Source organism: Aureococcus anophagefferens, assembly GCF_000186865.1.
Source record: "Aureococcus anophagefferens unplaced genomic scaffold AURANscaffold_16, whole genome shotgun sequence".
In the NCBI taxonomy this organism is placed as follows: Eukaryota; class Pelagophyceae; order Pelagomonadales; family Pelagomonadaceae; genus Aureococcus; species Aureococcus anophagefferens.
This window is the reverse complement of record NW_008705576.1, coordinates 633,454-659,786: the sequence shown is the minus strand read 5'-3', so window position 1 is coordinate 659,786 and position 26,333 is coordinate 633,454. Positions and strand designations below refer to the sequence as shown.

General features: G+C 70.2%; 6 protein-coding genes across 6 annotated transcripts; 4 read left to right on the top strand and 2 right to left on the bottom strand.

Annotated features, from left to right (window-relative positions):
- Positions 1 to 1,001: 1,001 nt before the first annotated feature.
- On the bottom strand, positions 1,002 to 5,586 carry CMC1 (hypothetical protein; the record flags this gene model as incomplete). The annotated part of the gene is made up of 3 exons (XM_009040657.1): positions 1,002 to 1,055; positions 1,313 to 5,279; positions 5,369 to 5,586. The coding sequence occupies 3 exons, from the start codon at positions 5,584 to 5,586 to the stop codon at positions 1,002 to 1,004; spliced, it is 4,239 nt and encodes a 1,412-aa protein (XP_009038905.1).
- A 947-nt stretch (positions 5,587 to 6,533) lies between these two features.
- Positions 6,534 to 7,574, top strand: AURANDRAFT_2093 (hypothetical protein; the record flags this gene model as incomplete). Its single annotated transcript, XM_009040589.1, has 1 exon — positions 6,534 to 7,574. A coding segment is annotated over one exon (1,041 nt), but the record flags the coding sequence as incomplete, so codon positions are not given.
- A 2,184-nt stretch (positions 7,575 to 9,758) lies between these two features.
- petC (hypothetical protein) lies at positions 9,759 to 10,265 on the top strand (the record flags this gene model as incomplete). The annotated part of the gene is made up of 1 exon (XM_009040725.1): positions 9,759 to 10,265. The coding sequence occupies one exon, from the start codon at positions 9,759 to 9,761 to the stop codon at positions 10,263 to 10,265; it is 507 nt and encodes a 168-aa protein (XP_009038973.1).
- A 568-nt stretch (positions 10,266 to 10,833) lies between these two features.
- On the top strand, positions 10,834 to 11,448 carry AURANDRAFT_5414 (hypothetical protein; the record flags this gene model as incomplete). The annotated part of the gene is made up of 1 exon (XM_009040595.1): positions 10,834 to 11,448. A coding segment is annotated over one exon (615 nt), but the record flags the coding sequence as incomplete, so codon positions are not given.
- Positions 11,449 to 13,627: 2,179 nt separating this feature from the next.
- On the bottom strand, positions 13,628 to 21,291 carry AURANDRAFT_72013 (hypothetical protein; the record flags this gene model as incomplete). The annotated part of the gene is made up of 7 exons (XM_009040656.1): positions 13,628 to 14,166; positions 14,228 to 15,304; positions 15,507 to 15,953; positions 16,123 to 16,522; positions 16,651 to 17,356; positions 17,556 to 18,301; positions 18,378 to 21,291. The coding sequence occupies 6 exons, from the start codon at positions 21,289 to 21,291 to the stop codon at positions 14,548 to 14,550; spliced, it is 5,970 nt and encodes a 1,989-aa protein (XP_009038904.1).
- A 155-nt stretch (positions 21,292 to 21,446) lies between these two features.
- AURANDRAFT_65710 (hypothetical protein) lies at positions 21,447 to 25,906 on the top strand (the record flags this gene model as incomplete). Its single annotated transcript, XM_009040726.1, has 3 exons — positions 21,447 to 23,090; positions 24,464 to 25,653; positions 25,855 to 25,906. The coding sequence occupies 3 exons, from the start codon at positions 21,447 to 21,449 to the stop codon at positions 25,904 to 25,906; spliced, it is 2,886 nt and encodes a 961-aa protein (XP_009038974.1).
- Between the last annotated feature and the right edge of the window lie 427 nt (positions 25,907 to 26,333).

The following is a 26,333-nucleotide window of genomic DNA, read 5'->3' as shown; positions in this document are numbered from 1 at the left end:
CGCGCCCGCCTGGAGGGCGAGCGCTCCCGCGGCCGCCATGGCGCCGCCGTAGCCGTAGGACACGGCGTAGCCGCCCTTCCAGAAACCCAAGCACGTCGGCAGCGTCGCCGCGGCGACGCCGGGCAGCGCCGCGACCGGCGCGAGGCGGCGCGGCGGTGCGACGGTGCGGCGCGGCGCGAGCGCCTTGCGCGGTGCGAGCGCCGTGTTGCGCGGCACCACGAGTGCGCTGGCACTCGTGAGCGCGAGGAGCAGTGCAGAGATGCGACGCATGGGTGCGGCGTGCGCAGGAACTGCCATGCTGCAGCCTTTATTTGAGGTCGGCGAGGCAGTAGGCGAAGCGCGATGGTGGAGTGGCAAAACCTGATGCGCGCAATAGTGCTCCTCGCACTCGCAACGCACGCGTTCCAGCCGTCGTCGACGCGACGACGACCACAGACGCTCGCGCTGCACGGCAAGCGCGCGAAAAAGGTCGACCGCGAGGAGGCCTGGCAGCGAAAAAAGGCCGCCGAGGCCGCGGCCAAAATCCGCCGCGCCGGCCGCGCGACGGACCTAATTCCAGCCGCCGTCACGCTCGGCGCCACGCAAATCGAGGAGGACCACCGCCACGAGCAGTTCTTCTACGACGAGCCCACGTCGCGCCGCATGCTCGCGCTCGTCGACGGCTACGAGACGCCGCTCCTCGTGTGCAACCCGTCGCTCGCCGCGCGGCGCGACGCGGCCGGCGGCGACTACCTGCTCCTCGACCGCGACGAGCGCTTCGCGAGCCTCAAGTTCCGCGCGTTCGATTTAAGAGCGCCGGAGCCCGTGGACTGCGCGTTCGACGCGCTCTTTCTCGACCCGCCGTTCGCGAACGTCGGCGTCGCGGAGCTCGCGGCGGCGACGCGGACGCTCATGGGCGCGGCGCCGCGGCCCCTCTACGTGGGCTACAACGCGAAGCGCGCCGCGGAGCTCGAGGCCGCCTTCGCGGAGTTCGCGTTGAAAAATACGGGCGAGGTGCTGACCTACGCGTCGGGCGTCATGGCCGGCGACATCACGCTGTTCAGTAACGTGTAACACTAGCCACAACACAACTCATCAACCTGTTCAGTAACGTGTGACGCTAGCCACGACACGACGGGCGTAGTAGGCATGATCGTTAGTGGTGTCGATGCGAGTGGGGGCGCGCGGCTCCGATCCCCGTCGGTGGGAGAGCGCGCGGGCCCGGCGATGGCCGCCGCCGCGGGTGTCGTGCTTGGGTCCGATCACACTGCGAGTGTTTTTTTTTTTTCGGGCGGCGAAGCTAGTTGGAGATGCCCTCGAGCTTGTCCTCGACCTCCTGGTAGAGCTCCTGGAGCCGCTCGAGGTTCTCCTCGTCCGTGTCCCAGTAGCCGCGGCCGTTGGCCTCGAGGAAGGTCGTGACCATGTCGCGGAACGCGTTGGGGTTCGTCTCGAGCAGGCGCTTCTGCATGGCCTCGTCCTTGATGAAGGTGTCGTTCGCGTCCTCGTAGACGAAGTTGTCGACCTCGCCCGCCGTCGCGGACCAGCCCATGGTGTTGCGCAGGCGCTTCGTGATCTCGCGCGTGCCCTCGTAGCCGGACGCGAGCATGCCCTCGTAGAACTTGGGGTTCAGGAGCTTCGTGCGCGCGTCGAGGCGGACCGTCTCGGAGAGCGAGCGGACCTGCGCGTTGGCCGTCGTCGTGTCGGCCATCATGGACGACGGCTTCTTGCCGTCCTTGCGGAGGCCCGCGACGACCTTGGTCGGGTCCGAGTCGTAGTAGTGGCTCACGTCGGAAATCGAAATCTCGGAGGAGTCGAGGTTCTGGAAGGTCACGTCGACGGTCGACAGCGCGGCCTTGAACATGTCCGTGGACTGGGTCATCATGCCGGGCTTGTCCGCGTTGAACGCGAAGCCCTTGCGGCCGATGAACTGCTCCTGGAGCTGCGACTCGGACTCCCAGCCGCCGTTCTCGATGGCGAGGCCGACGTTGGCGCTGTAGGAGCCCGCGGCGTTGGAGAAGACGCGCGTCGCGGCCTCGCGGACGGAGACGCCCATCTCCTCGGCCTGCTCCATGGCGTGCTTGCGCACGTAGTTCTGGTCCAGGGGCTCGTCGGCCTCGGCGGCCATCTTCACGGCGCGGTCGAGCAGGTTCATCTGGTTGATGAAGAGGTCGCGGAAGACGCCCGAGCACGAGACGACGACGTCGACGCGCGGGCGGCCGAGCTCCTCCAGGGGGATGAGCTCGAGCTTGTTCACGCGGCCGAGCGCGTCGGGCACGGGGCGCACGCCGACGAGGCCCAAAACCTGGGCGAGGGACTCGCCGTAGGTCTTGATGTTGTCCGTGCCCCAGAGCGTGAAGGCCACGGATTCCGGGAGCGCGCCGTTGTCGCGCTCGAGGCGCTCGAGGAGCTTCTCGACGACGCGGTTCGCGCACTCGACGGCCGCGGTGGTCGGGATGGACTGGGGGTCGAGCGCGTGCATGTTCTTGCCCGTGGGGAGCACGGCGGGGTTGCGGATGGGGTCGCCGCCGGGCCCGGGCTCGATGTAGGTGCCGTCGAGAGCATCCACCAAGGCGCCGAGCTCGTTGTCGGCGACGACCTGGCGGAGGCAGAACTCGAGGTACTCGAAGAGCGGCGTCAGCGCCGCGTCGCCCGCCGCGGACGCGAAGCCCGTCTTCTCGAGGGCCTGGCGGTAGGGCGCGGCGCCCATCATGGAGCCCATGAGCTTCGCCATGGGCGTGACCTCCTTGACGCGGCCCGTGGAGTCCGTCGACTCCTGGACCATGGCGCGGACGGCCGCGCGCGTCGCCTCCGTGATCTGCTGGAGGAGCTCGACGTCGCCGAGGATGCCCTCGTTCGCGTTGCGGTAGATCTCCTCGAGCTTGCGGCCCTTGGCGTTGGCGAGGATGCGGGGCAGGCCGAGGATGTCGTCCTCGGGGCGGTCGATCTCCGCGATGGACACGAGCGTCGCGATGGCCTCCTCGGCCGTCGGCGGCACGCCGACCGTGTGGAGGCCCATGGGCAGGAGGCGGCTCTCGATCTCCATGAGGCGGCGGTAGACGGCGCCGACGACGTTGTCGCGGGCCTCCAGATCGACGGTCTTGGAGTCGAAGTCGTCCGCGGGCAGGTCCCTGATGTCCTTGTCGAGGTTGCACGTGTACGCCGCGGAGATGATCGAGTTGACGATGGACGGGCCGCGCGCCTCGTTCTCGCGGAGGCCCTGGTAGGACGACACGAGCTCCGAGAGCTCCTTCAGGCCCTTGTACAAGCCCGCGTTCTCCGCCGGCGGCGTGAGGTACGAGATCGTCGCCGCGTAACTGCGGCGCTTCGCGATCGTCGCCTCCGACGGGTTGTTCGCCGCGTAGTAGTAGAGGTTGGGGATCGTGCCCGCGAGGCGGTCCGGGTAGCACTCGCCGGACATGCCGACCTGCTTGCCGGGCATGAACTCGAGGGAGCCGTGCGTGCCGAAGTGGAGCACCGCGTCGGCCTCGAAGACCGACTCGAGGTACGTGTAGTAGGCCGCGAAGCCGTGGTGGGGCGACGCGGACTTGGAGAAGAGGAGGCGCATGGGGTCGCCCTCGTAGCCGAAGGACGGCTGGACGCCGACGAAGACGTTGCCGAACTTGGCGCCGAAGACGAGGAGGTTCTGGCCGTCCGAGTTGAGGTGGCCCGGCGGCGGGCCCCAGTTCTCGTGGAGGTCGTTCTGGTAGGGGCACAAGCGCTCGTACTCCTCCATGGTCATCTTGTGGACGACGTTGAGGTTCGGCGAGTCGAATTTCGCCTCCTTGTCGTTGAGGACCATGTCCATCAAGTCTCCCGGCTCCATGGCGTCCGGGTCCGTATCTCCCAAATCGTAGCCGCGCGCCTTGAGCTCCTTGGCGACGGCGAGGATGGAGCCGAAGACGTCGAGGTAGGCCGCCGTGCCGACGTTGCCCTTGTCCGGCGGGAAGGAGAAGATGGTCACCGCGACCTTCTTGTCCTTGTTCTCCTTGCGGCGCAGCGTCGCCCACTTGAGGCTCCGCTGCGCGAGGACGGAGATGCGGTCGTCGAGGGGCACGGACTTGCCCGTGGCGCCCTCGCGGCCCGCGTAGATGATGGGCTCGATGGCGCCGTCGAGCTCGGGGAGCGACACCTGGAGCGCGACCTGCACGGGGTGGAGGCCGAGCTCGGACGCCTCCCACTCCTGGAACGACTGGAAGACGAGGGGCACGGCGCAGAGGTAGGGCACGCCGAGGGCCTTGAGCGTCTCGACGGCCTTGGGGTGGTCCTGGGACGCCGGCCCGCCGACGAGGGCGAAGCCCGTGAGGTTGATGACGGAGTCGACGGCGACGCCGCCGACGCGGTAGAAGTACTCCTTCACGGGGCCGGAGAAGTCGAGGCCGCCGCTGTAGATGCAGACGACCTTGGCGCCCCGGGCCTCGAGCTCGGAGATGAGGGACACGTAGTGGCCCGCGTCGCCCGTGTTGATGTGCGACTTCTGGAGCACGACGCCGACGACGGGCGCGTCCTCGGCGAGGCCCGCGGCGGGCGCGTGCGTCGTCTCGTACCAATTAAAGTACTCGTTGACGTCCTGGTAGACCTCGGGGCCCAGCGGGTGCCAGATGCCCTTGTCCGGGAGGAGCACGGGCTCGGCGATGAGGCCCTCGGCGTCGAGCGCGGACGCGTCGGCCGCGTCGGCGACGGCGGGCACGTACGTCGTCGCGAGCGACATGATCATGGACTGCAAATTCTCCGGCGAGCCGCCGAGCCAGTACTGGAAGGACATCATGAAGGACTTGGCGTCCTTGGCCTTGTCGCCGGGCAGGTACTTGAGCACCTTGGGCAGCGTGCGGAGCAGCTTGAGCATCGCCTCCTCGAACGACGACCCGTCGTCGGACTTCTTCTTCTTCATGAACTCGGAGACGACGGACTTGGACTGGCCCAGGGACGCCATGGTGAAGCCGCCGACCTTGTTGAGGCGCATGACCTCGGGCATGGACGGGAAGACCAGCACGGCGTCGAGGCGGTCCCGCTCGGCCTCGACGACGTCGCGGACGACCTCCGCGAGCTCCTGGACGAAGATGAGCGACCCGATGAAGACGTTGGCCTCGGCGACGTCCTTCTTGAAGGCCGCCACGTTCGCCTCGTCGCGGAGCTCCTCGAGGAGGTAGCCCACGCACTCGACGCCGACGCCAGAGTTCGCGTTCGCGTTGATCTGCTTCACGGCCTGGGTCATGGAGCTCTGGTACTGCGACTCGAGGACGACGTAGACGATCTTGAGCGGCGCGCGGCCGGGCGTCGAGCCGTCCTTGGCGCCGAGGTACCTGGGGGTGTGGGTTGAGGTTCGGCGGATCTTTTCTTCCGCGGCGGCGCGCGGCGGCGCGGGGGGCGGGGCGTGGGCGGGCGCCCGGACGCGGGCGCGCGCTCGACTTGGCCGATGCGGCGGTCCTCGGGCTTCGACGTCGTGAACATGCCGCCGCCGGAGCTGAGCGACACGTCCTCGGTCTTCTTGTCGATGGTCGAGTAGAGCGGCGCGTTGGCGCTCGTGCGGAGCTTGAGGTTGCTCGAGGTCGGGGCGACGAACGCCGACGCGGTGCCGAGCAGCGCGAGGGCCGCGAGGGCCGTGCGCATGGCGGGCATGCTACAGGTAGCAGTCGCGACGAGCTCGATCTTGCTACGACGGGGCCGGCGACGGAGGAATGTCGACCACTTCAGACGATCTACGACTGTCCTTCACTGCAAGGCAATGTACCCTCGCGGGATCTGTTCAAGCGCCAAGGCGGATCGGCAACTGCGTACGCCTCTGCGTGCGCTGGCGGTGCGCCGGCGAGCCGAGCAGCGGCGCATGGCGTGGCACAAGCGCCTGGCGAGTGCGGGGTGCGGCCATTGAGTTTAGTGACGAACTTGATCGCATTGAGCATGGAGCAGCTGGAGACATCGTTTATGAGCGGCGCCAGCGAGAGGCCGAGGGCGACCGCCCCGTGGAACTCGTTCGGGCACGGGTACCGTACCGTGTCGCACCGTCCTGTGGCTCGGACGTTAGCACGCGAGCGTGCGACGCGATGTGGCGGTCGGCCGGCGCCGGGCGAGAAGACGTGCGCGGCCAAGCTCCACCTGCGCCGCAAGACCACCGCGAACGCGAGCGCCATCTCCCAGGCCGATTCGCAGGCGCAGATGGAGGCCGTCGCCAAGATCCTCCTCAAGGGGACTCCTCCAGGCCTTCAAGGAGGGCAAGATTGGGAACTATTCCGCCGCGGCGCCGTGCGCGCCGCAAGCCCAGACCCTAACAGCAGCCCCTGCCCCCCGTCGCGCCGCCGCCGCGCCCCCGCGCCGCCACGACCGACAGAACCCATCTCACGCCTCCCAGCGCCGCCGCGCGCGCCGCGGGACGGGCGACGAAAGGAGCACCGACCCCGGCCAAGGACTGGTGAGGCGAGCTGGACAGCATGCGCCGACCACTGCTGCTGCCGCTGCTCGTGGCGAACGCCTTCCTGCGCCCCGCCCCGCGCGCGACACCGTCGCGGAGACCAGCGGCGACCCTCGAGCCCCCGGTCCAGCAACAAACTTTAAACACGAAGGAGAAGGTCGCCATCCTCCTCTTAAACCTCGGCGGCCCCCAGACGACGGCGGACGTCGAGCCCTTCCTCTACAACCTCTTCGCGGACCCCGACATCATCCGGCTCCCCTCGGCCATCGGCGGCCTGCAGACGGCTCTCGCCTGGCTCATCGCGACGCGGCGCGCGCCGAAGAGCCGCGCCGCCTACGAATCGATCGGCGGCGGGAGCCCCATCACCATGTACACGATGGAGCAGGGGCGGCTCCTGGAGGAGGCTTTGAACAGCGGCGGCTCGGGCGTCGAGTACAAGTCCTACGTCGCCATGCGCTACTGGCACCCGTTCACCGACGAGGCCCTGGACAAGGCCGTCGCCGACGGGTGCACGTCGGCCGTCGTGCTGCCGCTCTACCCCCACTTCAGCATCTCGACGACGGGGTCGAGCCTGCGGGCCCTCCTCTCGGAGATGCAGGCGAGCCACCCGCAGCTCATGGCGAGCCACACCGTCGTCCCCTCGTGGCACGACTCGCGCGGCTACGTGAACTTGGTCGCGCGGTTGGTCGCGGAGGAGCTCGACGGCCTCATGCGCGACGTGGGCCCGCTCAACCCCGGCGAGCCGCCGCCGACGGTGCTCTTCTCGGCCCACGGCGTGCCCGTGTCCTACATCGAGGAGGCGGGCGACCCCTACAAGGGCCACATCGAGAAGACCGTGCGGCTCGTGAGCGAGCAGGCCCGGAAGCTCCACCCGCACCCGGCGTCCTACGAGCTCTGCTTCCAGAGCCGCGTGGGGCCCGTCAAGTGGCTCGAGCCCTACACGGACGCGGCGCTCGAGGCCATCGGCGGCCGCGGGTGCGAGCGCATCGTCGTCGTGCCCATCTCCTTCGTCTCCGAGCACATCGAAACCCTCGAAGAGATCGACATCGAGTACCGCGAGGTCGCCGAGGACGCGGGCATCAAGCACTGGCGCCGCGCGCCCGCGCTGAACTTGGACGGCGAGTTCATCGACGAACTCGCGCACCAGGTCACGTCCGCGGTGAACAAGCCCGTCGTGTCGTCGGTGGAGGCCTGCGTCGTCAACGCCTTCGACCTGCGCGACGAGCCCCTGGGCGTGCTGCCGGGCGTCGAGGCCGCGCCCGTGGAGCTCATCAACACGAAGACCGCGACGGTCGCCATCGCCATCGCGTTCATCTTCGAGCTCCTCGCCGACGACCGCCTCGTGCACGTGTTGGGCGTCGGGGCGGTCTAAGTTTGATTCACCACGGGGGGTTTCGTGCCCAGTTTTTATCACAGCAGATCCAGGACGCAGCACTGCGCGTGGCTGTGCTTGCGGTAGACGTCGTTCGCGACGACGCCGCTCTGCTTCCAGCGCGGCGCGTGGAAGGGGTTCGCGCGCAGCGCGGAGAACCCCACCGCGCCGTGGTCCCGGCGCAGGCACCGGCGCTCGCGCGCGGCCTCGAGGCGAGAGTGCGCGAACGTCACCAAGGGGACCCCCCGCGGCGCCGCGGCGAGCGCGGGCCGCCAGCCGTAGGCCTCGTCCGTGATGCCCATGTTAAAGCCCAAGATGAGGCTCGCCGGCGGCAGCGTCGCGTTCTCGTAGGCGCCGCGGCGGTAGAGGAGTCGAGCGCCGTCTTTTTCGCGGTCGGGCCGCGCGGTCGCCTGCGGTCCCACGAGCACGACGGTGACCGGCCGTCCCAGCGCGGCGGCCCACCACTGGGGCGGCGCCGCGCACTCCGGCGGGGCGGCGCCGAGCACGTGGATCGTGAGGCGCTTCGTCCGCGGGGCTCTCGCGACGCGGGGAAACTCCGCCGCCGCCCACGCCGCGGACAGCGGGAAGGACATCGCGAGCGCGGCCGTTGGGTCGCGCCAATGTGTCAGGATCGTCGGTAGCGTCGCGACGTCGCCGAGATCCGCGGCGGCCTCGTCGACGTCCTCCTCGACGCCCATGTCCTCCAGCCGCTCCGGCGGCACCGTTCGCAGCGTTCCGCACGCCCGTCGGTGCGCGCGGCCGTCGAGCGCGCGGCACCGCGCCGAGCAGTAGACGATGCGGCCGCAGGCGTCGCAGGACAGCAGCGGCGCGCCGGCGCAGACGGCGCAGCAGTTGAGGCCCAGTCGGAGGTCCTCGTCGTTCGCTAGGCGGCGGCGCGACGCGGCGTAGTCCCAGGAGAACGTGCCGTCGAGCTGTTCCGCGCGTGTTGGTGGTCTGTCTTTCGCGGTCTTGCCGTGGCGCTGGCGGCGGCGCAGGGCGCAGACCATTGCGCTGGCGGCGGCGGAGGGCGCAGACTCACAGCTCTGGGACTCGGCGCATCGCGCTCTCCGAATTGGCCGGGGCTCCGCCTGCGCGCTGAGGCCTCGAGGGCCGACGTAAGCGAACTTGGAGAGGCACGTTCTCTTCGGGGGCGCTTGAAGCCGCTTGGCAAGCTCCACGATCTCGGTCCAATCCCCCCCAAGCTTGAGTTGGGGTCACCCCTAGTGAGCCGCGCGGCGCGCGCCGACGGCGCCGAGTACCATCTTCGTGCGGAGCGCTCGCTCTCGGGGCTCGGAGCGGCGCCGCAGGACCCGTTGCGGCGGCGTGGAATGAACGCGAGCGAAGTGTACATCTAGAAGGGCACGGATGCGTACTCGTCTTCGTTTGCCTGCTCGTGCCGTGCTCCGATCCCCGGCGCGAGGACTATCGTCAGCACGCAATCTTGCCCTCGTAGACGTCGCAATGAAGCTCGTTATCGCTTGCCTGGCAGCCACGGCCTCGGCCCTCGTGGCCCCCGCGGCGTTCAGCACCAAGGCGCAGGTGCGCCAGATCGCGACCGCCCCGCAGATGGTGCGCTTCCGCGTCCGAAACGGCTTGAACCGCGGGGATCGTCGCCCGTTCTTCGGCTGGCTCCTTTTCTCGCTCTGATGGGGGTGGGTGGAGGGCGCGCCGCTCCGAGGGCGAGCGCGATAGAATTGGGAAGTGTGTCCGCGCGTCGCACCCCCCGCCCGGGGGTCCCGGGGCCATCCGCGGGAGCCGGGCGGAGGAAACGTCAAGTTGGCCGAACCCCGGCCCGGTTACTCCACGGGTTGCGCCGGTGCCCCTGCGAGCGCCCCCCCGCGGGCTCGCGGGCGCCCCCCGCACGGAGGACGCGCACGACGCGCCCCCGTACCCCGAACGTGAAAGAGAGAACGCGCGCGATCGCTTCGCCGCGTTCGATTCACCGTCGGCTCACCGCGTCCCCCCTCCTAGGCGCTCGTCGAGGAGGGCTCCTTCGTGCCCGACATGGAGCGGCGGAACATCATGAACCTCGTGCTGCTGTTCGGGGGCGTGCTCCCGGCCGTCGGCGGCCTCGCGATCCCGTACGTGCTCTTCTTCATCCCGCGCGGCGGCGGCGGCGGCGGCGGCGGCCTGCCGGCGCTCACCAAGGCCGGCGACGCCGTGACCTTCGACTCCTGGCTCGGCAGCCACAAGGTCGGGGACCGCGAGCTCGTCCAGGGCCTCAAGGGCGACGCGACGTACCTCATCGTCGACGAGGACAAGACGATCCGCGACTACGGCATCAACGCCGTCTGCACGCACCTCGGCTGCGTCGTGCCCTGGAACAAGGCCGCCAACAAGTACATGTGCCCCTGCCACGGCTCCCAGTACGACCAGACGGGCAAGGTCGTCCGCGGCCCCGCGCCGCTCTCCCTTGCGCTCGCGCACATCACGGACGACAAGGGCGTCGTCACCTTCTCGCCCTGGACGGAGACCGACTTCCGCACGGGCCTCAAGCCCTGGTGGAAGTAGAGCGGACGCCGCGGACGCCGCGCGCGCGGGCCCGCAGCCCCGGGACGCCCGCGCGGCGCGCGCGCGGCGGCGGCGCGCGCGTATACACATAACCCACCCTTCACCGGTCCTGTGTTTCGAACGAGAAGGGGCGCGTGCGGGGTGTGGTTGTCTCAGCGCGGCGACGGGCGACGCATAGGGCCGACGCGCGCGCCCGGCGCGCAGGAGGCCTCGCAGGCCGGAGGCCTCCGAAGCGGCGTCGACGACGCAAGCAAGCGCCGTCACCTGAGCCGCTGCGCCGTGCCCACCGATGCACCGTAGCCCGCGCCGCAGACACCCTATAATGGCGGACCGCCAGCGTCCGTCGGTCGTGTCGCGCGGCCTGTCGCGGCTGCGGTCCATGGCGGGCCCGGCGAGCAAGAAGCGCGCGACGGAGCACGCGTCCCAAGTGACGCCGACGCCCGTCGCCGAGGCCCTGGAGGTCCTCGACGCGCGCGACCTGCGGCGCCTCCTCTGCCTCGACGACGAGGCGCCGCTTCCGCGGCACCGGCGGCCGCCGAGCCCCTTCGCCGAGACGTCGGCGGCCGTCGTGGCGCACGTCCGCCAGCGCATGGCGTGGGACTGCGGCCTCGCGTGCGTGCTCATGGTGCTGAGCGCGGCCGAGTTCCCGCGCTACGACGCGACCTGGGACCGCGTGCACGCGGCCTGCGGCACGCGGAGCGTCTGGACCGTGGACCTGGCCTTTGCGCTGAAGGCGTTCGGAGTTAGGTTTGTGTTCGCGACGAAAACCTTGGGCTGCGACCCGTCCTACCGGGACATGTCCTTCTACAAGCGCGAGCTGTCCTTGGACGAGCGGCGCGTGGCGGGCCTCTTCGAGCGGGCCTTCGCGGGCGAGATTTGTTTGAGGAAGGGCACGGTGCCGTCGGACGCGCTCGGCGAGCTTCTGGGGACGCACCGCGCGCTGGTCATCGCGCTCGTGGACCTGCGCTTCCTCTACTCGCGCACGGCCGTGGGCCGCGCCATCGCGTCGTTGCCCTACTCCTACACGGGCCACTACATCGTGCTCACGGGTTTGGACGCCGCGGGCCGCGTCCTCTACAAGGACCCGGCGTCCGCGGGCGAGGACCACGCCATCGGCCTGGCGGACCTCCACCGCGCGCGCGCGGCCCACGGCACGGACGAGGACCTCATCCTCGTCGCCGTCGACTCGCTCTCCCGGACGCACGAGCCGCCGCCGGGCCGCGCGGGGACTTTCGCTGTTGGTGGAATTAGATAACTCTTTTTCATCCTTGCCACTTGGTTTATCTACTACAATGACAGGACTAACGGGTGATCATTTTCGCGCGATGCTATCGTCGTCGTACGCGGCCGTTCATGGCCTTGCGCACGGACGGGGCGCCCTTGTTGTAGTGGCCGAAGACCCTCCCCGTATCGTTCTTCGCGTCGACGACGAACGCGCGGAGCGGGCCCCGGGAGAAGCAGTACTGGGAGACGAAGCGGTCGATGAGGCCGCTCTGGTGGAAGCCCGAGATGTCGGGCCGCCGCCGCAGGAAGCAGTCCATCAGCCGCCGGAGGCCCCGGGCCGTGACCGCGTACGCGCTCATGACGACGTTCGGCATGGGCTCCCCGACGAGCTCCTTGCGGACCCTCGCGACGCCGGGCAGGCCCGCGACGGCGTCGCCCCGCGGCCGCAGCGCCGCGAGGTTCACGTAGTCGAAGCCCCCGCGGAGCGCCGCCAGGACCGCGCAGAGCCGCGCGCGCGTCGGAGGCTCGAACGTCGCGTCGTCTTCCAAGACGAGGCTCAGCGCCGCGCCGCGGCGCAGCAGCGCCTCCCAGAGGCTCAGGTGCGCCAGCGCCGCGCCGATGCTGCCCAGGCTCTTCCGCGCCTTGGGCGCGTCGACGACGCCGCGCCGCACGTAGTGGTCGAGCTCGTCGCGGCGTTCCGCGACGACGAAGCCCGGCCAGACCTCGAAGCGGACGTCGTAGGACGCGTTCCGGATCGCGCCGACGAAGCGCTCCAGGCGCGGCGCGTCCCGCAGCAGGTGGACGACGGACACGTTGAACGCGTCGCCGGGGCAGCCGAAGGGCTCCGCGCCGGCGACGTGCACCGCGTCCGTCGCGCGCTCGAAGACGCGCTGCTGCTCCGTCGCGTTGAGCGTCGGCAGGGCGGCGCGGGGCCGCCGCTTGCCGCCCATGCGCGCCGATGCCAGGGCGAGCAGGCAGAGCAGGAATAGCAGCGCGCGCGCGCGCATAGGCAGCCCGCTTGCTCAGCAGCAATGTGGGCTTCAAGCGCCTCAGGTGACGTCAAGGACCACACGGGGCTTCAAATGAAGAACACCTGCTCGCGCGCGCAATGATGTGCAGACGCATGCTCCTCCTGGGCCTGCTGGCCGCGGCCAGCGGCTTCCTCTCGCATACGCGCCGCGCCGCGCCGGCGCGCGGCGCGTCCATCAACGCCGCGAAGAAGCAGACGGCCGTGGGCTCGCCGGACGGTGGCTTCATCGCAGCGCCCGAGGCCGCCGCGGCGCTCGCCGCGGACCAGGCCGCGGCGGCCCCCGTCTTCCAGCAGAACTTGGTCATCAGCTCCCTCCAGGCCGAGACGCGCGCCGTCGAGGAGGCCAAGGCCGCGCTCGCCGAGGCCAAGGCCGCGCTCGTCGCGCTCGCCGAGGCCAAGGCCGCGGCCGCCGCGGCGCTCGCCGCGGACGAGGCCGAGGAGGCGCCCATCTTCGAGCAGAACCTGGTCGTCAGCTCCCTCCAGGCCGAGTCGCGCGTCGCCGAGGCCGCGGCGGCCGCGCTCGCCGCGGCCGAGGCCGACGTCCAGGTCGCGGAGCGGGCCTACGCCAAGGCCGTGGCCGCGGCCGACGCCAAGGCGGCCGCGGACCGCGAGGCCGAGCGCGCCGCGGAGAAGGAGCGCCTCGCGGCCCTCGAGGCCGCGCGCGCCGCGGAGAAGGAGCGGCTCGCGGCCGAGGCGGCCGCGGAGCGCGTCGCGGCGCTCGCCGCCGCGGAGCGCCGGGTCGCGATGCTCGGCGAGTGGCAGACCGCCGACGGCGAGCCCCTCTGCGTCCTCAAGCCGGGCGGCGACGTCGCCGTGCTGCCCTCCAAGGGCGAGGGCGGCGCGTGGACCGTCGTCGCCGAGGACGACGTCTCGTCGACGGTCGAGATCACGCTCCGCCTCAGCCGCTTCACGCGCCGCGGCGTCTACTCGGGCGTCCAGGAGCACACGCTCCGGGGCACGATCCGCGGCGACGCCTTCGACGGCACCATCTCCCGGGTCTTCTTCGGCCAGGAGACCGAGTCCGACTGGACCATGCAGAAAAAGGAATCGCTAGTGCCCGCCTGAGCGTAAGCGCATGCGGGTCACGGTGGTTCAAATGGCGTCCCTTATCGATGGAAAAATTATGAACAAAAGAAGTCAGCAAGAAAAAGAGGCCAGCGCACGCCCGGTGGTCTTTGCCCCCGGCTACCTCGCCGTCGCGTTGCACCAGGCGTCGTCCTGGACGAACAGCTCCTCGAGGTAGGCGGCGGACATGACCAGCGCGCGGCTCGACGCGTCGTCGACGCCGTAGGCCAGCACGACCTTGCCCTGCGCGTAGAGGAGCGACGAGGGGAACGCCGCGCCGCCGCCCTGGAGCTCGATGGGCCGCGACACGCGCGTGATCCCAAAGGGCGGCGCGCCCGCGAACTCGTAGGCGAGCGTCTCGTAGGCGCCGTCCCTGAGCGTGTGGAGCAGCGCGAGGTAGTTGCCGCCGTAGGGCGCCGCCGTCGCGGACCCGCGCACGGCGACTTCGCCCGCGACGGCCGCGAGGGGCGAGAACGACGTCTCGTGGCGCACGACGCACGCGCCGTCGCCGGGCCGCGCGGCGACGACGACGTGCGGCTGGACGCTGTAGACGAAGTGGAGCATGTCGTTGTGCGTGAAGGCCTAGAGGGATGGCGTTTTTTCCGTTGTTGCGCGAAGTCAAAAGGGACGCCGGTTCGTGCGCGATCCAGTTCTTCTCGTCGGCCTCGGTCTCGCCGCAGGCGAGGCGCACGGCCGGCGCGTCGTCGCCGCTCGCGAGCGCGGCGCCGTTCCGCGCGAGGTACATCTGCGACACGGCCCGCGCCTTGCCGTCGCAGTTGCCCGCGAGGTGCTTCGGCGGGTAGGAGTTGAACGCGAGGCCCCAGGCGCCGCCGCCCGGGAGCGCGACGAGTTTGGGGTCCTCGGGGCCGCCGACGACCTTGCGCACGACCGTGTTGTTGGCCTCGTAGAACGCGGCGACGGGCTCGCAGAGCGCCCCCCAGGCCGCGCCGTCGCCGAGGTGGCTCAGCAGGCTCGGGCGCGACAGCGACGCCGGCGCGCCCGTCGCGAGGCCCCGTCGAGGTCCCAGAGGCGCCACTCGTCGAACGGCGCGGACAGGTTCCCGCCGTAGGGCTCCGCGGCCAGGACGATGTCCGAGCTCCAGGACGCCGTCTCCTCGACGACGATGCGCACGAAGGACTCGCCCGGGACGCGGTACGCGCCCTCGCCGCGCTCGGACCGGAGCGCGTGCGCGCGCGCCGCGCGGACGATGTCGCCGTCCACGAGGAGCAGGCTCGGGTTGATGAGCGCGCCGCGCGTCGACGACGTCCAGTTGAGGCGCACGTCGAGCGCCTCCGCGGCCAGCCACACCGTCGCGTTCGTGCCGTTGCCCCCGGCGGCCGCGGACGACGACGACGATTTCGCTTTATCGGCGTCGTAGGCCGCGGCGGCTGCAGCGAGCCCCGCGGCGACGGCCAGGGGCGCGACCAAAAGCATCGCCGCGCGCCGCCTCGTCGCCGCGAAGCGGCGCCAGATCGCCGCGGCGGGCTTGACGACGCCGTAGGCCAACAGCGCCGAGCCGCCCGTGAGGTAGAGGAGGAAGGGGACGACGTCGACGTCGACGGTGGGCCAGCAGGAGTAGGCGACGAACTGGAGCACGTACTGCGGGTAGGAGATGTCGCCGAAGAAGGCCGGCAGCTTCGCGAAGGCCGCGGCGACCGGGTCTTCCGCGCGGCCCGCGTCGATGGGCGACAGCCCCACGAGGATCATGGCCTGGAGGGGCCTGGGCAGCACAAGGGTGATTCAACGTCGCTTCAACGTGAGTGTTCCGCGCGCGCGCGTTCCGGAAAAAGCATCCACGCTCCGAGAGGCGATCGCTCGTCCAAAAATCAGCCGAAACGAGTAGGAAAACGGCCGAGAAAGGAGCCTTTGAAGTTGGGAAGTTCGCTCTCTTTTGCTGCCCTGGGAGGGGCATGAGGATCGACAGGCGGCAGCTCAGCTTGTGCGCCGCGGGCCGCAGGTCCCGCGCGAGGAAGACGAGGAGCAGGCCGCCGAAGCCCGCCGTCGCGGAGCCCCGCGCGACGGCGCCGAGGAACCGCGCGAGCGGGCCGTCCGCGCCGGCCTTGAGGTTCGCGCGGAGCCGCGCGAGGACCACGCCGTACAGAAACACGTGGAAGTAGCAGAGCGGGTGGAACTTGAGGAAGACGACCCACAAATCCGTCGCGGAGCTCGTGTCGCCGACCGCGTGGCGCCGGTACCACTCGTTGTCCTCGTCCGCGAGCTCGGGCACCAAGACGAGGAGCCAGGGGATGAGGCTCAACACGACGAGGGCGGCGAAGCAGGCCTCGAGGCTCGCGTTGCGGACTTTGGCGTAGACGGGCCCGAAGAGGAGCCAGTAGGGCACCAGGCAGCTCAGGAACCAGCAGTGGAACCTGGGCAGGACAAGAGTGCGAAATTCCCAACTTCAAAGGCGCTCCTAGCTCGGCCATTTTCCACTCGTTTCGGCTGACTTTTGGACGAGCGATCATCTCTCGGAACGGCCTCGACGCGTGGATGCTTTTCTCGGAACGCGCGCGCGCGGAACACTCACGTTGAAGCGACGTTGAATCACCCTTGTCCTGCCCTGAGTGGAACTGGAAGACCTGCTCCGTCGCGCGCGGGTCGAAGGCCTGGAGCAGAAAGGCCTGGTACAGCATCCATTTCGTCTCCGGCAGCGCCACGCCGCGCGCGACGCGCACGCCGAGGGCTAGGAAGAGCCCGACGGCGTAGGCCGGGTAGACCGTCGCGAGGCGCTTCGCGAGGTACGTCGTCGGGCGCTCGACCTTGGACGGGTCCCGCGACGCGAGGCGGCTGTGGGCCAGCACGTAGCCGCTGAGCATGAAGAAGAAGGGCACCCACGTGTAGCCCCAGCCGTACAAATAAACGTCGTCGACGGCGCCCTTGGCGAAGAGGTGGCCGAGGACGATGTGGACCGACGCGACGTAGCGCGCGCCGCCTAGGCCTGGGCAGCAAAAGGGTGATTCAACGTCGCTTCAACGTGAGTGTTCCGCGCGTGCGCGTTCCGGAAAAAGCATCCGCGCTTCGAGACCGTTCCGAGAGATGATCGCTCGTCCAAAAATCAGCCAAAACGAGTGGAAAACGGCCGAGATAGGAGCCTTTGAAGTTGGGAATTTCGCTCTCTTTTGCTGCCCTGGCCCAGGCCCTCGAGCCGCTCGAGCCGGAAGGGCGCGACGACGACGGGCGTGGCGGGCGCGGGGTCCTCCTTGGCCTCGTCGACGGCCACGGGCGCGACCTTGGCGTCCTTCATCTCCTCGGGCCGGGGCGGCGGCTTCCTCTTCGCCGCGAAGAACGCCGCGGCCGCGAGGGCCGCGGCGACGCCGAAGCCCACGCCCGCGAGCGCCCAGCCGTCGCCGGCGCCGCCGCAGAAGAGGCGGTTCTTCTGCTTGCAGAGTTCCTTGGCGCTCGAGGAGCCGGAGGCGCCGCCGGTCTCGCCGAGCCCGAGCGCGTTCCAGAGGCAGTCCGCGAGGCCCGCGGCGCCCGCGACCGTCGCCGGCGCCTGGAGCTTCACGGACACGGGCACGGCGTCGACCCTGGCGTAGGTGCAGTAGTCGACCTCGGACGCCATGACCCAGTCGCCCGTCTCGCCGTTCGTCGCGTCGAAGCATAATTTGTCCGCGACGAGGTACTCGGGGCAGCCCGCGGCCGGCAGGTCGCCGCAGACCGTGTTCCAGATCATGTTGTAGGCCGTGATGTGGGGGAAGGGCGTCGTGTGGCCGTCGACGATCTCCTCGGGGATCCAGTCCGTGACGAGGCCCGTCCAGTCGATGAGGTGCGCCTGTGCCGAAACCAAATCTTCAACCCGACTTCAATGTGAGCGTATTCGAATGTTTTGACACAAGCTCTTCAGCTGGGCTTCGAGAACTCGACGAGAGCGATCGATCCGTCCAAAAATCAGCCGAATCGACTTCGATTTGACCGAGCTAGAGAATCCTCAAGTCTGGTCAGGACCACCCAAACCAGTGGTTGAATTCCACACAGAGGTGCGCCCAGGCCGTCGCGTCGACCTTGGGCTTCAGGATCTCCGGCAGGCCGCCGCCCGACGCCCGCGTGTTGTAGGCCGCCGGCGCGAAGAAGCAGTGGGCGTTCGCCCGGGCGCAGACGGGCTCCGCGACGGCCAGGACGGCGTCGACGTCGCGCGCGAACGCGTCGCGGATCTCGAGGTACGACGACCCCAATCGCGGCGCGTAGCACCAGCCCTGCTGGTGGCAGGGGTACCAGATCATGCACTGCGTGTAGAAGACGAAGTTCGCACCGGCCCAGGCCGTCGCGCCGGCGACGCCCTCGAGCGCCATGGACGTCTGGTCGTAGAACTGCGCGACGACGAGCGTGATCCGCGTGCCGCCGGCGACGTACGCCGGCGCCGCGAGCGCCGCGGCGACGGACGTGCGGTGCCGCGAATCCCAGGCGTCGGGCGACAGCGACCCGCCGTAGTTGCAGTTCACGGGGCCGAAGGAGCAGAGGCTCCCCTTGAACACGTACTCGACGTCGCCGCCCGCGCCGAAGACGACGTCGATGACCTCGGACTCGAAGGTGTCGCCCATGCTCACGAGGTCCGGCGACACCTGGTCCGCGAGCCACTTGAAGAACGTCAGCGCGTTCGAGCCGCCGTTGACGAGGAACCACGTCCCCTCGAGGCAGTCGACGACGGCGGGCCGCTCGACGACGGCGAAGTAGCAGCCGCTGGCCGGCCGGAACGTGTCGCCCACGTAGGATCCCGCGCCTACCAAGCATCACGATGACGATTTCTCTTCGTTTTCCCGGTCGAAATCTCTCGAAAATCGTCACCGCCACAGGACGCTGCCCCGCGCCCTCGGGTTCCGTGCACCGCGGGCTGTCGCACTCGTCGAACCACGACGACGTCTCGAGGTCGTCCTCGGACACGCAGCCGGGCACGCCGGAGACCGTCTCGTCCGGCGCGTCGTAGTCGTAGATGCGGCCGAGGGACGGCGCGCAGCCGACGTCGTCGTAGGCGAGGCACGCGCCCCGCTTCAGGCGCCAGCCGCCGCAGCCCGCCGTCGCGACGCAGAACGCGCGGCAGTCCGCCGCGGCCATGTCGTCGTCGGCCGTCGTCGCCAGCGCCGCGCCGCCCCACCAGCCCCGCGCGGTGCCCAGGTCCAGCGTCGCCGCCGGCGCGGCCACGGCCAGGAGCGCCGCGGCGCCGCAGGCCGGCGTCGTCGCGTCGGCGCCGTAGCCCAGGCCCCGCACCCAGCACTCGTCGTCGACGTCCGCGTCCCCGGGCGTCCTCGCTTCGAGGCCGTCGAGGAGCGCGAGGCGGCCGTCGGCGCAGGCCGCCGCGCCCGCGGACGCCCAGCCCCGCGTCGCCGCGGGCCGCGACCCGCGCGCCGCCTTGAGCTCGCAGCACTCGTCGAAGGAGAAGAGGCCGCGCTCCCAGACGTCGCAGCCGTCCGTCGCGTCGCACAGAGCGGCGCAGCTCGCGTCGTCGTCGTAGGCGGCGTCGCCGGCGGCGACGGCGACGGCGCTCCACGCGGCGCCGGCCTCGTAGCAGCCGCCGGCGCCGGCGACGCCGACGAGGTCCGCCCACGCGCCCGTCGTCTCCGTCGCGTCGCCGTACGTCCAGCGGTCGAGCGCGCAGTCGTCCGCCGCCGCCGCCCAGGGGAGGAGCACCCAGACCGCGCGCGCGCCGGCGAGCCAGGCCAGGGCGAGCGCGAGGGACGCCTTGGCCGCGCGGTCGACGGCGGCGACGTCGACGCGCGGGAGCTCGGCGAAGACCGCGGGCGAGCTGTAGGGCTCGCCCATGCCCAGGACGGCCGCCTCGATCTCCAGGCCGTGGTCGTAGCACGACTCCGCACCGTCGTCCAACTTGGACAATTCCGAGTCGCAGCGGCCGTCCTCGCAGCCGTCGCCGAAGGGCACCGCGCAGCCCTCCCTCCGGAGCTGCGAGTCGCCGGACTCGACGCGCGCGTGGTCCTCCGGCAGGAGCGGGCAGGCGTCGCCGCCGTCCGCGGCGACGCGGAGCACGTAGTAGGACGGGTCCGCCGGGAGGAACTTGCGCCAGTTCTCCGCCGTGCAGTGGTCGTGGTCGGCGCACTGGCAGTAGACGTAGACCTCCTCGGCCTCGTCGACGGCGCAGTCCGTGCCGCAGCGGCCCTCGAGGAAGTCGGCGCAGGTCTCGCAGGCGCAGGTGCAGCTCGGCGAGTAGGCGCAGGCCTCGTCCGTCGTCACGTCGACGCCCTCGATCCACGCGTACGAGTAGCTGAAGACGTCGTCGTCGAACTCGCAGACCGCGGCGAGGCCGTACTCGCAGGGCTCGACCTCGAAGTAGCCGTCGCGATCCCAGAGACCGCACTCCCCGGCGGTCCAGTCGTCGTCCGCCTCCCAGACGTCGTCGCCGATCGCGTCCCCGGCGACGTCGACGAGGCCGCCGCTTTCGCCCTGCCGGAAGCCGACCCACGCGCCCCAGATGTCGCCGTCGTCGTCGTCCCACTCGTCGTCGTCGTCGTCGCCGCCGTCGCAGCCGCCGCAGAACGGGTTCCCGAGGGCCGCCGAGTCGCCGGACCAGCAGTCCTCGTACCAGAGCACGTCGTCGTCGCACCAGAGGCGCACGTCGCCGCCGCAGTCCTCGTCGACGATCCACGCGACCTCGTCGACGTCCATGGCCCGCGCGGCGCCCCCGCAGTCCTCGCAGCCGTCGCCGGCGCAGTCGTAGGCGATGTGGACCCAGCCGTCCTCGCAGTACCACGCCGTCGACTCGCAGTCCTCGTCGAGGCGCCGCCGCCACGAGCCGAGCGCGCCCTCGAGGAACGCCTCGACGGCGCCGACGGCGTCGTCGCCGTCCACGCCCGCGAGGCGGCCGCCGGCCTTGTCGCAGACCGCCGCGGCCTCGTACCAGGTGACGCGGTCGCCGACGAGCGCGTACGTCAAATCGGCGTCCTCGAGGCGCCGGTCCTCGCCCTCGTCGCCGTCCTCGTCGTCGTAGGCCGCGGCCCAGTCGTCGAATTCGAGGGCGTTCATGTTCTCGATGTAGCCGAAGGCCGAGTTCCACTCCGTGTCGCCCTCCGCGGCCTTGGCGCGCACGTCGTCCATGCCGTACCACGTGTCGAGCTCGAGCCCGCGCCAGAGCATGTACTTGCCGTCGACGAAGCGGTCGTCGCCCCGCTCCACGAAGCCGTGCTCCGCCTCGCGGACCCGGAGCGCGTAGGACGTCGCGCCGTTGGCGTCGACGTAGGTCGCGGCGACCTCGACGTCCCGAAGGAGCACGGTCCACGTGCTGCTGCCCGAGAACGTGTCCGACGCGTCGGAGCACGTCTCGAAGCGGCCCGCGTCGTCGCGCCGGCCGCCGTACCACTGGGAGCACCAGCTCAGGTAGCCGTTGTAGCAGAAGTACGTCGCGTACTCCACGAAGACGGACGAGCCGTCCGCGACGACGCGCGTCCGGAGGGGCATGTAGTAGCCGTCGTAGGGGCAGTGCTCCCAGGCGCCGCAGGGCGGCGCCGCGTCCTCGAGCCGCCGGCCGTCGGTCGCCACGAAGTGGTCCGGCAGGGCCGGGAGGAGGCCGGGCACGGCGGCGAGGGAACGCTTGCGCGCGATGCGCTCGTCGAGGGCTGCCCGGTCCGCCGCCGCGAGGCTGGCGACGAAGCGCGCCGCGCGGGCGCCCAGCGTCTCCTCGGGCGTTGCCGGTGCCGCGGCCGCAGCTGCGACCGCGACCAGGGCGACCCATCCGGGCAGCCTTGGAGGTTCTCCCATGAGCATTATTAATATTGTGGCTTAGTTCCACGCTTCACACGCATCGCAGTTAATGTTCATGTTGCATGCTCAATCACCTCAGCTTGTCGTGGATATTCAGATATAAAGCTGGAAAAAAGCTGCCATTCATTCATTGATCGCGCGGCATTGCACATCGCAGCATGGCAGCGTTCCGAGCGGCGATCGCGCTGCTCCTCGGGCGCGCCGCGGCGCTCTCCTTCGTCGGCATCGAGGATTACGATGGCTCGACGGGCGACGGCGGCGACTTCGGCGGCAGCGCCTCCGACGGCTCGAGCATCGTCCTCTATGGGCAGGAGTACTACGACGACGACCCCTACCTCACGATCCTCGACGGCAGCCTGGCCTACAAGATCAACCAGTTCCCCGCCGAGGGCGACGGCGACTCCTACGAGGAGACGCCCACCTTCGTGCAGATGGACGACGGCGAGGTGACGTACTACTGCGAGGACGCGACGCAAAACACGGCCGCCTACACGGTCGAGGAGTGGTACGAGGACGACGCCTACGTGCTGGACGTCGCGTGGTCCGACGTCGACCAGATCCAGCGCTACTTCAGCCAGGACTTCCTGGTCCTCGAGGCGTCGAACGACCTCGTCAAGTTCTACGGCGAGTACGCGGAGTGGACGGTGACGGCGGACGACCTGGGCTTCGACGACGTCGACAGCTTCCTGTTCGTGCACCGGGACGACCACGTCGACGACGACGCCGTCCACGCCTTCTACGTCGTCGGCAACGTCGCGGACTCGAGCTCGCGCGGCGTGGCGAAGATCGCCGAGTACGACGGCGGGGTCCTGTGGACGGCGGCCGTCGAGACGGACTCGGGCACGCCCCGCATGTTCTGGACGGGGTCCGAGCTCCTGCTGTGCTCGAACTCGTTCTACGCGCGCATCGACCCGGGCGACGGGTCGACGATCCTGCTCGACGAGACCGGGGGCCTCTGGCTGCCGGGCTCCGGGCCGGTGATCGTCGCCTACGCCGCCGCCGAGGACGCCATCTACTCCGCGGGCTACGTGGACGGCGCGGCGCTGATCCGCACGAGCGACCGCGCGTCGGGCGCGTCCATCGCCGAGCTCGACTTCACGGCCGAGCTCGACGCGCGGGACCCCGGCACGTCGCGGTCCGACTACCCGGACGAGTGCGACTACGACGACGAGACGCTCGACTGCGGCGGGTCGACCTGCGACGGCTACGCGGGCGTCGACGGCTGCGACAGCATCGACGACGAGGACGACGAGGGCGTGTGCTGCCAGAGCGCGGGGACGTGCTGCTACATGAACTTCTACGACTGGGCGGAGAATCGGTGGTACGTCAAGGGCACGCCCGAGATCACGGACGTCCACGTCATGGACTCGGGCAAGGTCGTCGTCGTCGGCGCCTACACGGGCAGCCAGTACGACGAGGACGGCTACCACGAGCCCTTCACGGCCGAGTTCTCCGCGGCGAGCTCGAGCGACGACGACTCGAGCGCCTGCGCGGACTCGACGTCCTGGTACCGGAAGAAGTCGAAGAACACGTGCGAAAAATACGTCGCGAAGAAGGCGGCGAAGAACTGCCTGAAAACGGACGACGACGGCGTCTACGCGTTCGAGGCCTGCCCGGAGACGTGCGGGTCCTGCGGCGAGGCGTGCGCGGACGACGCGACGTGGTACAAGAAGAAGGCGTCGCAGAACTGCCGCTGGGTCGTCGAGGGCGACGGCCTCGAGCGCTGCGAGGAGAAGAGCGCCGCGGACGGCGCCTACGCCTACGAGGCGTGCCGCTTCGCATGCCGGTCCTGCGACGCGACCGTGTGCGGCGCCTGACGTTGTGCAGCGCGCGGCTCCCCCCTTCGCGGCGCGCTCGGGAGCCAGCTTATGTTACATGGGGGAGTCCTCAGGCGGTGCCGAAGGCGCCGCCCTGGAGGGAGCGGAGGACGGTCTGGATGTCCGCGGGCGTGATGGGCGCGGCCGGGTCGGCCCGGGCGTCGAGGTGGGCCCGGAGCCCCGCGGTCATGTGGGCCTTGGCCTGCGCGATCTTGTCGGCGACGGCGCACTGCGCGTCGCGCGGGAGCGCGTTCATCCGGTCCGCGACGTTGCCGAGCGCGCCCCGCAGCGCCGCGTCGACGGCGGCGCCGAGGTCCGCGACGGGGACGACGGCCGGCCCGCCCGCGAGCGCCGCGTCTTCCTCGGGCGAGAGCGCGGCCTCCTCGGCGGCGATCTCCGCGCCGAGGTCGCGCGGCGCGTCGTCGGACCCCTCGGGCCGCCACTGGAGCACGCAGTCGCCGTCGACGTCGAGGAGCGCGCGGCGCGACAGGAAGGCGACCGTCGCGGCCGTCGGCTCGGGCTCGCTGAGCTCGGGCCGCGCGACGTAGAGGACGCGGAACGCGTCGACGGTCGCGGACGGGACCTCGTCGTCGCCGGCGATGACGTGGCCGCCGGGCGTGCGCCCCTCGACGCGCGCGCGCCACCAGACGTCGCGCGCCTCCTCCGTCTCGTTGTCCGTGACCTCCCAGAGCACCTCGATCCACGCGCCCGCCGCCGGCGGGCACGCCGCGTCCGCCGGCGGCGCCGCGGGCGCCGACCGCCGCGTCGCGCGGTAGGCCTCGATCATGCCGTCCATGTCCGACGCGCCGTTGAGGTAGTAGGGCTGCTCGTCGCTCCCGTCGGCTTTCGTCGTCGCGGCGATCCACACCGCGTCGTCGTCGTCGTAGTCGAGGCGCGCGATGGTCCGCGGGCCGTCGGCCGACTCGGCGTCGAGGAAGGTCTGGCCCACGTAGCGCGTCTCGAGGCGCTTCCGCCGCACGTCGCGCGCCACGTCCGCCGCCGGCGCCGCGGCGGCGGCGTCTTCGGGCGCGGCCTTGGCGCTCTTCGAAGCGGGCGCCTCCGCCGGCGGCGCCTCGGCCTCGCGCTTGTTGGTCGCGGGCGTCGCGTCCTCGGCGGCCGGCGGAAGCGTCGGGGGTGCGGTTGCCGACTCCATTTTTGCGTTCGGGCCTCGCGCGCGACGGAGAGCTGAACGGTTGATGGTCGAAACCAAAAATCGAGGCTGAAGATGGGGGCAAAAGTTTACCGCACCTCGGCAACATCTGTTGGCAGCCCTGCTCGTTCGCGCGCTGCAAACGCGATCTGCGTTCTCGCCGGCTTCGATTTTGGCAATGGCGGCCGTCGCCCCCATGGCCATGGAGCGCGACGCGCGCGTCCCGTGCTGCGAGCCGCTGGGCTGCGTCACCGACTGCGTCTATCCCTGGTGCATGTTCACCTGCGACACGTGCTGCTGGGCGACGCTGCGCCTCGGCCCGTGCCTCGACAAGGCGCCGTCGCAGCCCATCCCGGGGTATTGTCTGTGGCCGTCGCACAAAGTCCTCAAAAAGGACCCGAAGCGCGCGGCGTGGCTTCGTACCAAGTTCGACCTCTGCCAGCGCCTCGACCGCTACACGATCCGGCACCCGCGGTGCCGCTGCTGCGGCGTCGGCTTCGGCAGCGAGCTCCACGCGTCGACGTACCTCGGCGGGTCCTTCTACGGCCACTACGACGACATGTTCGGCGCGAACTTTTGCTGCGGCCAGAAGGTCGTCGTCGCGGAGCCGAGACTGGTCGAAACGTCGCTCCTCGAGCCGAGCGGCCGCGGCTTCCACCTCCACATGTACAACCTGCGCGGGGAGGTCATGCCGAAGATCGGCGGCGAGACGTCGTTCCTGCTGGCGCTGCCGAACGGCGACGACGCGACGGCCGCGCACGCGAAGCTCCGGGCGCTCGTCTTCAAGTACTGCGCGGGGCCGGCCGCGATCGCGCGCGCGCGGCCGCGGGACCCCGTCGCGGCCGCGCTGCTCTGGAAGCTGCGGACGTCGTGCGCCGAGGACCCGGCCAACGCGGCGAACGTGCATTTTCCGACGTTCGTCGTGCGCTTCGTCCACTGGTGCGTCTTGGGCATGAGGGACATCGACGACGGCGCGTTCGCGCTGCTCTTCGAGGCGAACATCACGCCCGTGGACGCGGGCGAGTTCCCGCCCCACGGCGTGCGCTACCTGCACCGGGAGATGAACATGCTCGGCGAGGGGCCCGTGAAGCACTTCCCGAAGCTCCACGCGAAGATCGCGGCGCTCTACGCGGCGGCGCTGCGGGAGCTCCGCTTCGAAGGCAAGTTCTGCGCCGCCGAGGACTTCGCCGCGTCCCTCGTGCCCATCATGGCGCTCGCGGGCTGCTTCGGGCCGCTCGACGCGCTCCTGCAGCTCTTCCCCGAGCACAACAAGTGGAGCAACCTCGCGGACCCGCTGGCCGCGGCGGCCTTCGCGTGGCCCTGGGACGACCGGGCGAAGCTGCGGCTGTGCGCGATGGAGGCCCAGCGCCTGTCGCCGGGCGTCTTCGGCACGACGCTGTGTGGAAATCAACCAGTGAGCTGGGACATCGGGGCCAAACTTCAGAAATCCCTAGCTCGGTCAAATCGAAGTCGATTCGGCTGATTTTTGGACGAATCGATTGCTCTCGGCGAGTTCTCGAAGCACAATAGAAGAATCTGATCATTACCGTTTGAATACGCGCACATTGAAGTCGGTTTGAAGATTTGATTTCCACACAGGCACGACGCAGGTCTGCCGGCGGCCGTTCTCGACGCGCATCGGGTCCGATGACGTCGCGTTCCCCGCGGGGACGAAGATGATGCTCAACTACCGCAACTACGGCAAGAACTCCGCCGTCTTCGGCGACGAGACGGACAAGTGGAAGCCCTACGACCGCCCCGCGAACGGCGGCAAAGCGCCCGAAGACGGAGCCGCGCGACCGGCCTTCGACGCCGCGGCGCGGTGCCCCTTCTTCAACGGCGTCGGCGACCGCACGGGCGGCGTCGACGCCGCCAGGGCCGCGGGGCTCGACGACCGCGCGTGCGGGCGCATCTGCCCCGGCCGCGACCTCGCGCTCGAGCTCGTCGTCTCCGTGCTCCAGGTCATGCGCGCGCCGTCCGACGACGACGCCCGCCGGCTGCTCGGCGTGGGGCCCGCCTTCGACGGCGCTCCGTAAAAATGGTTTCAAATTTTTTACGTAGCCCATGTACATTCCAGA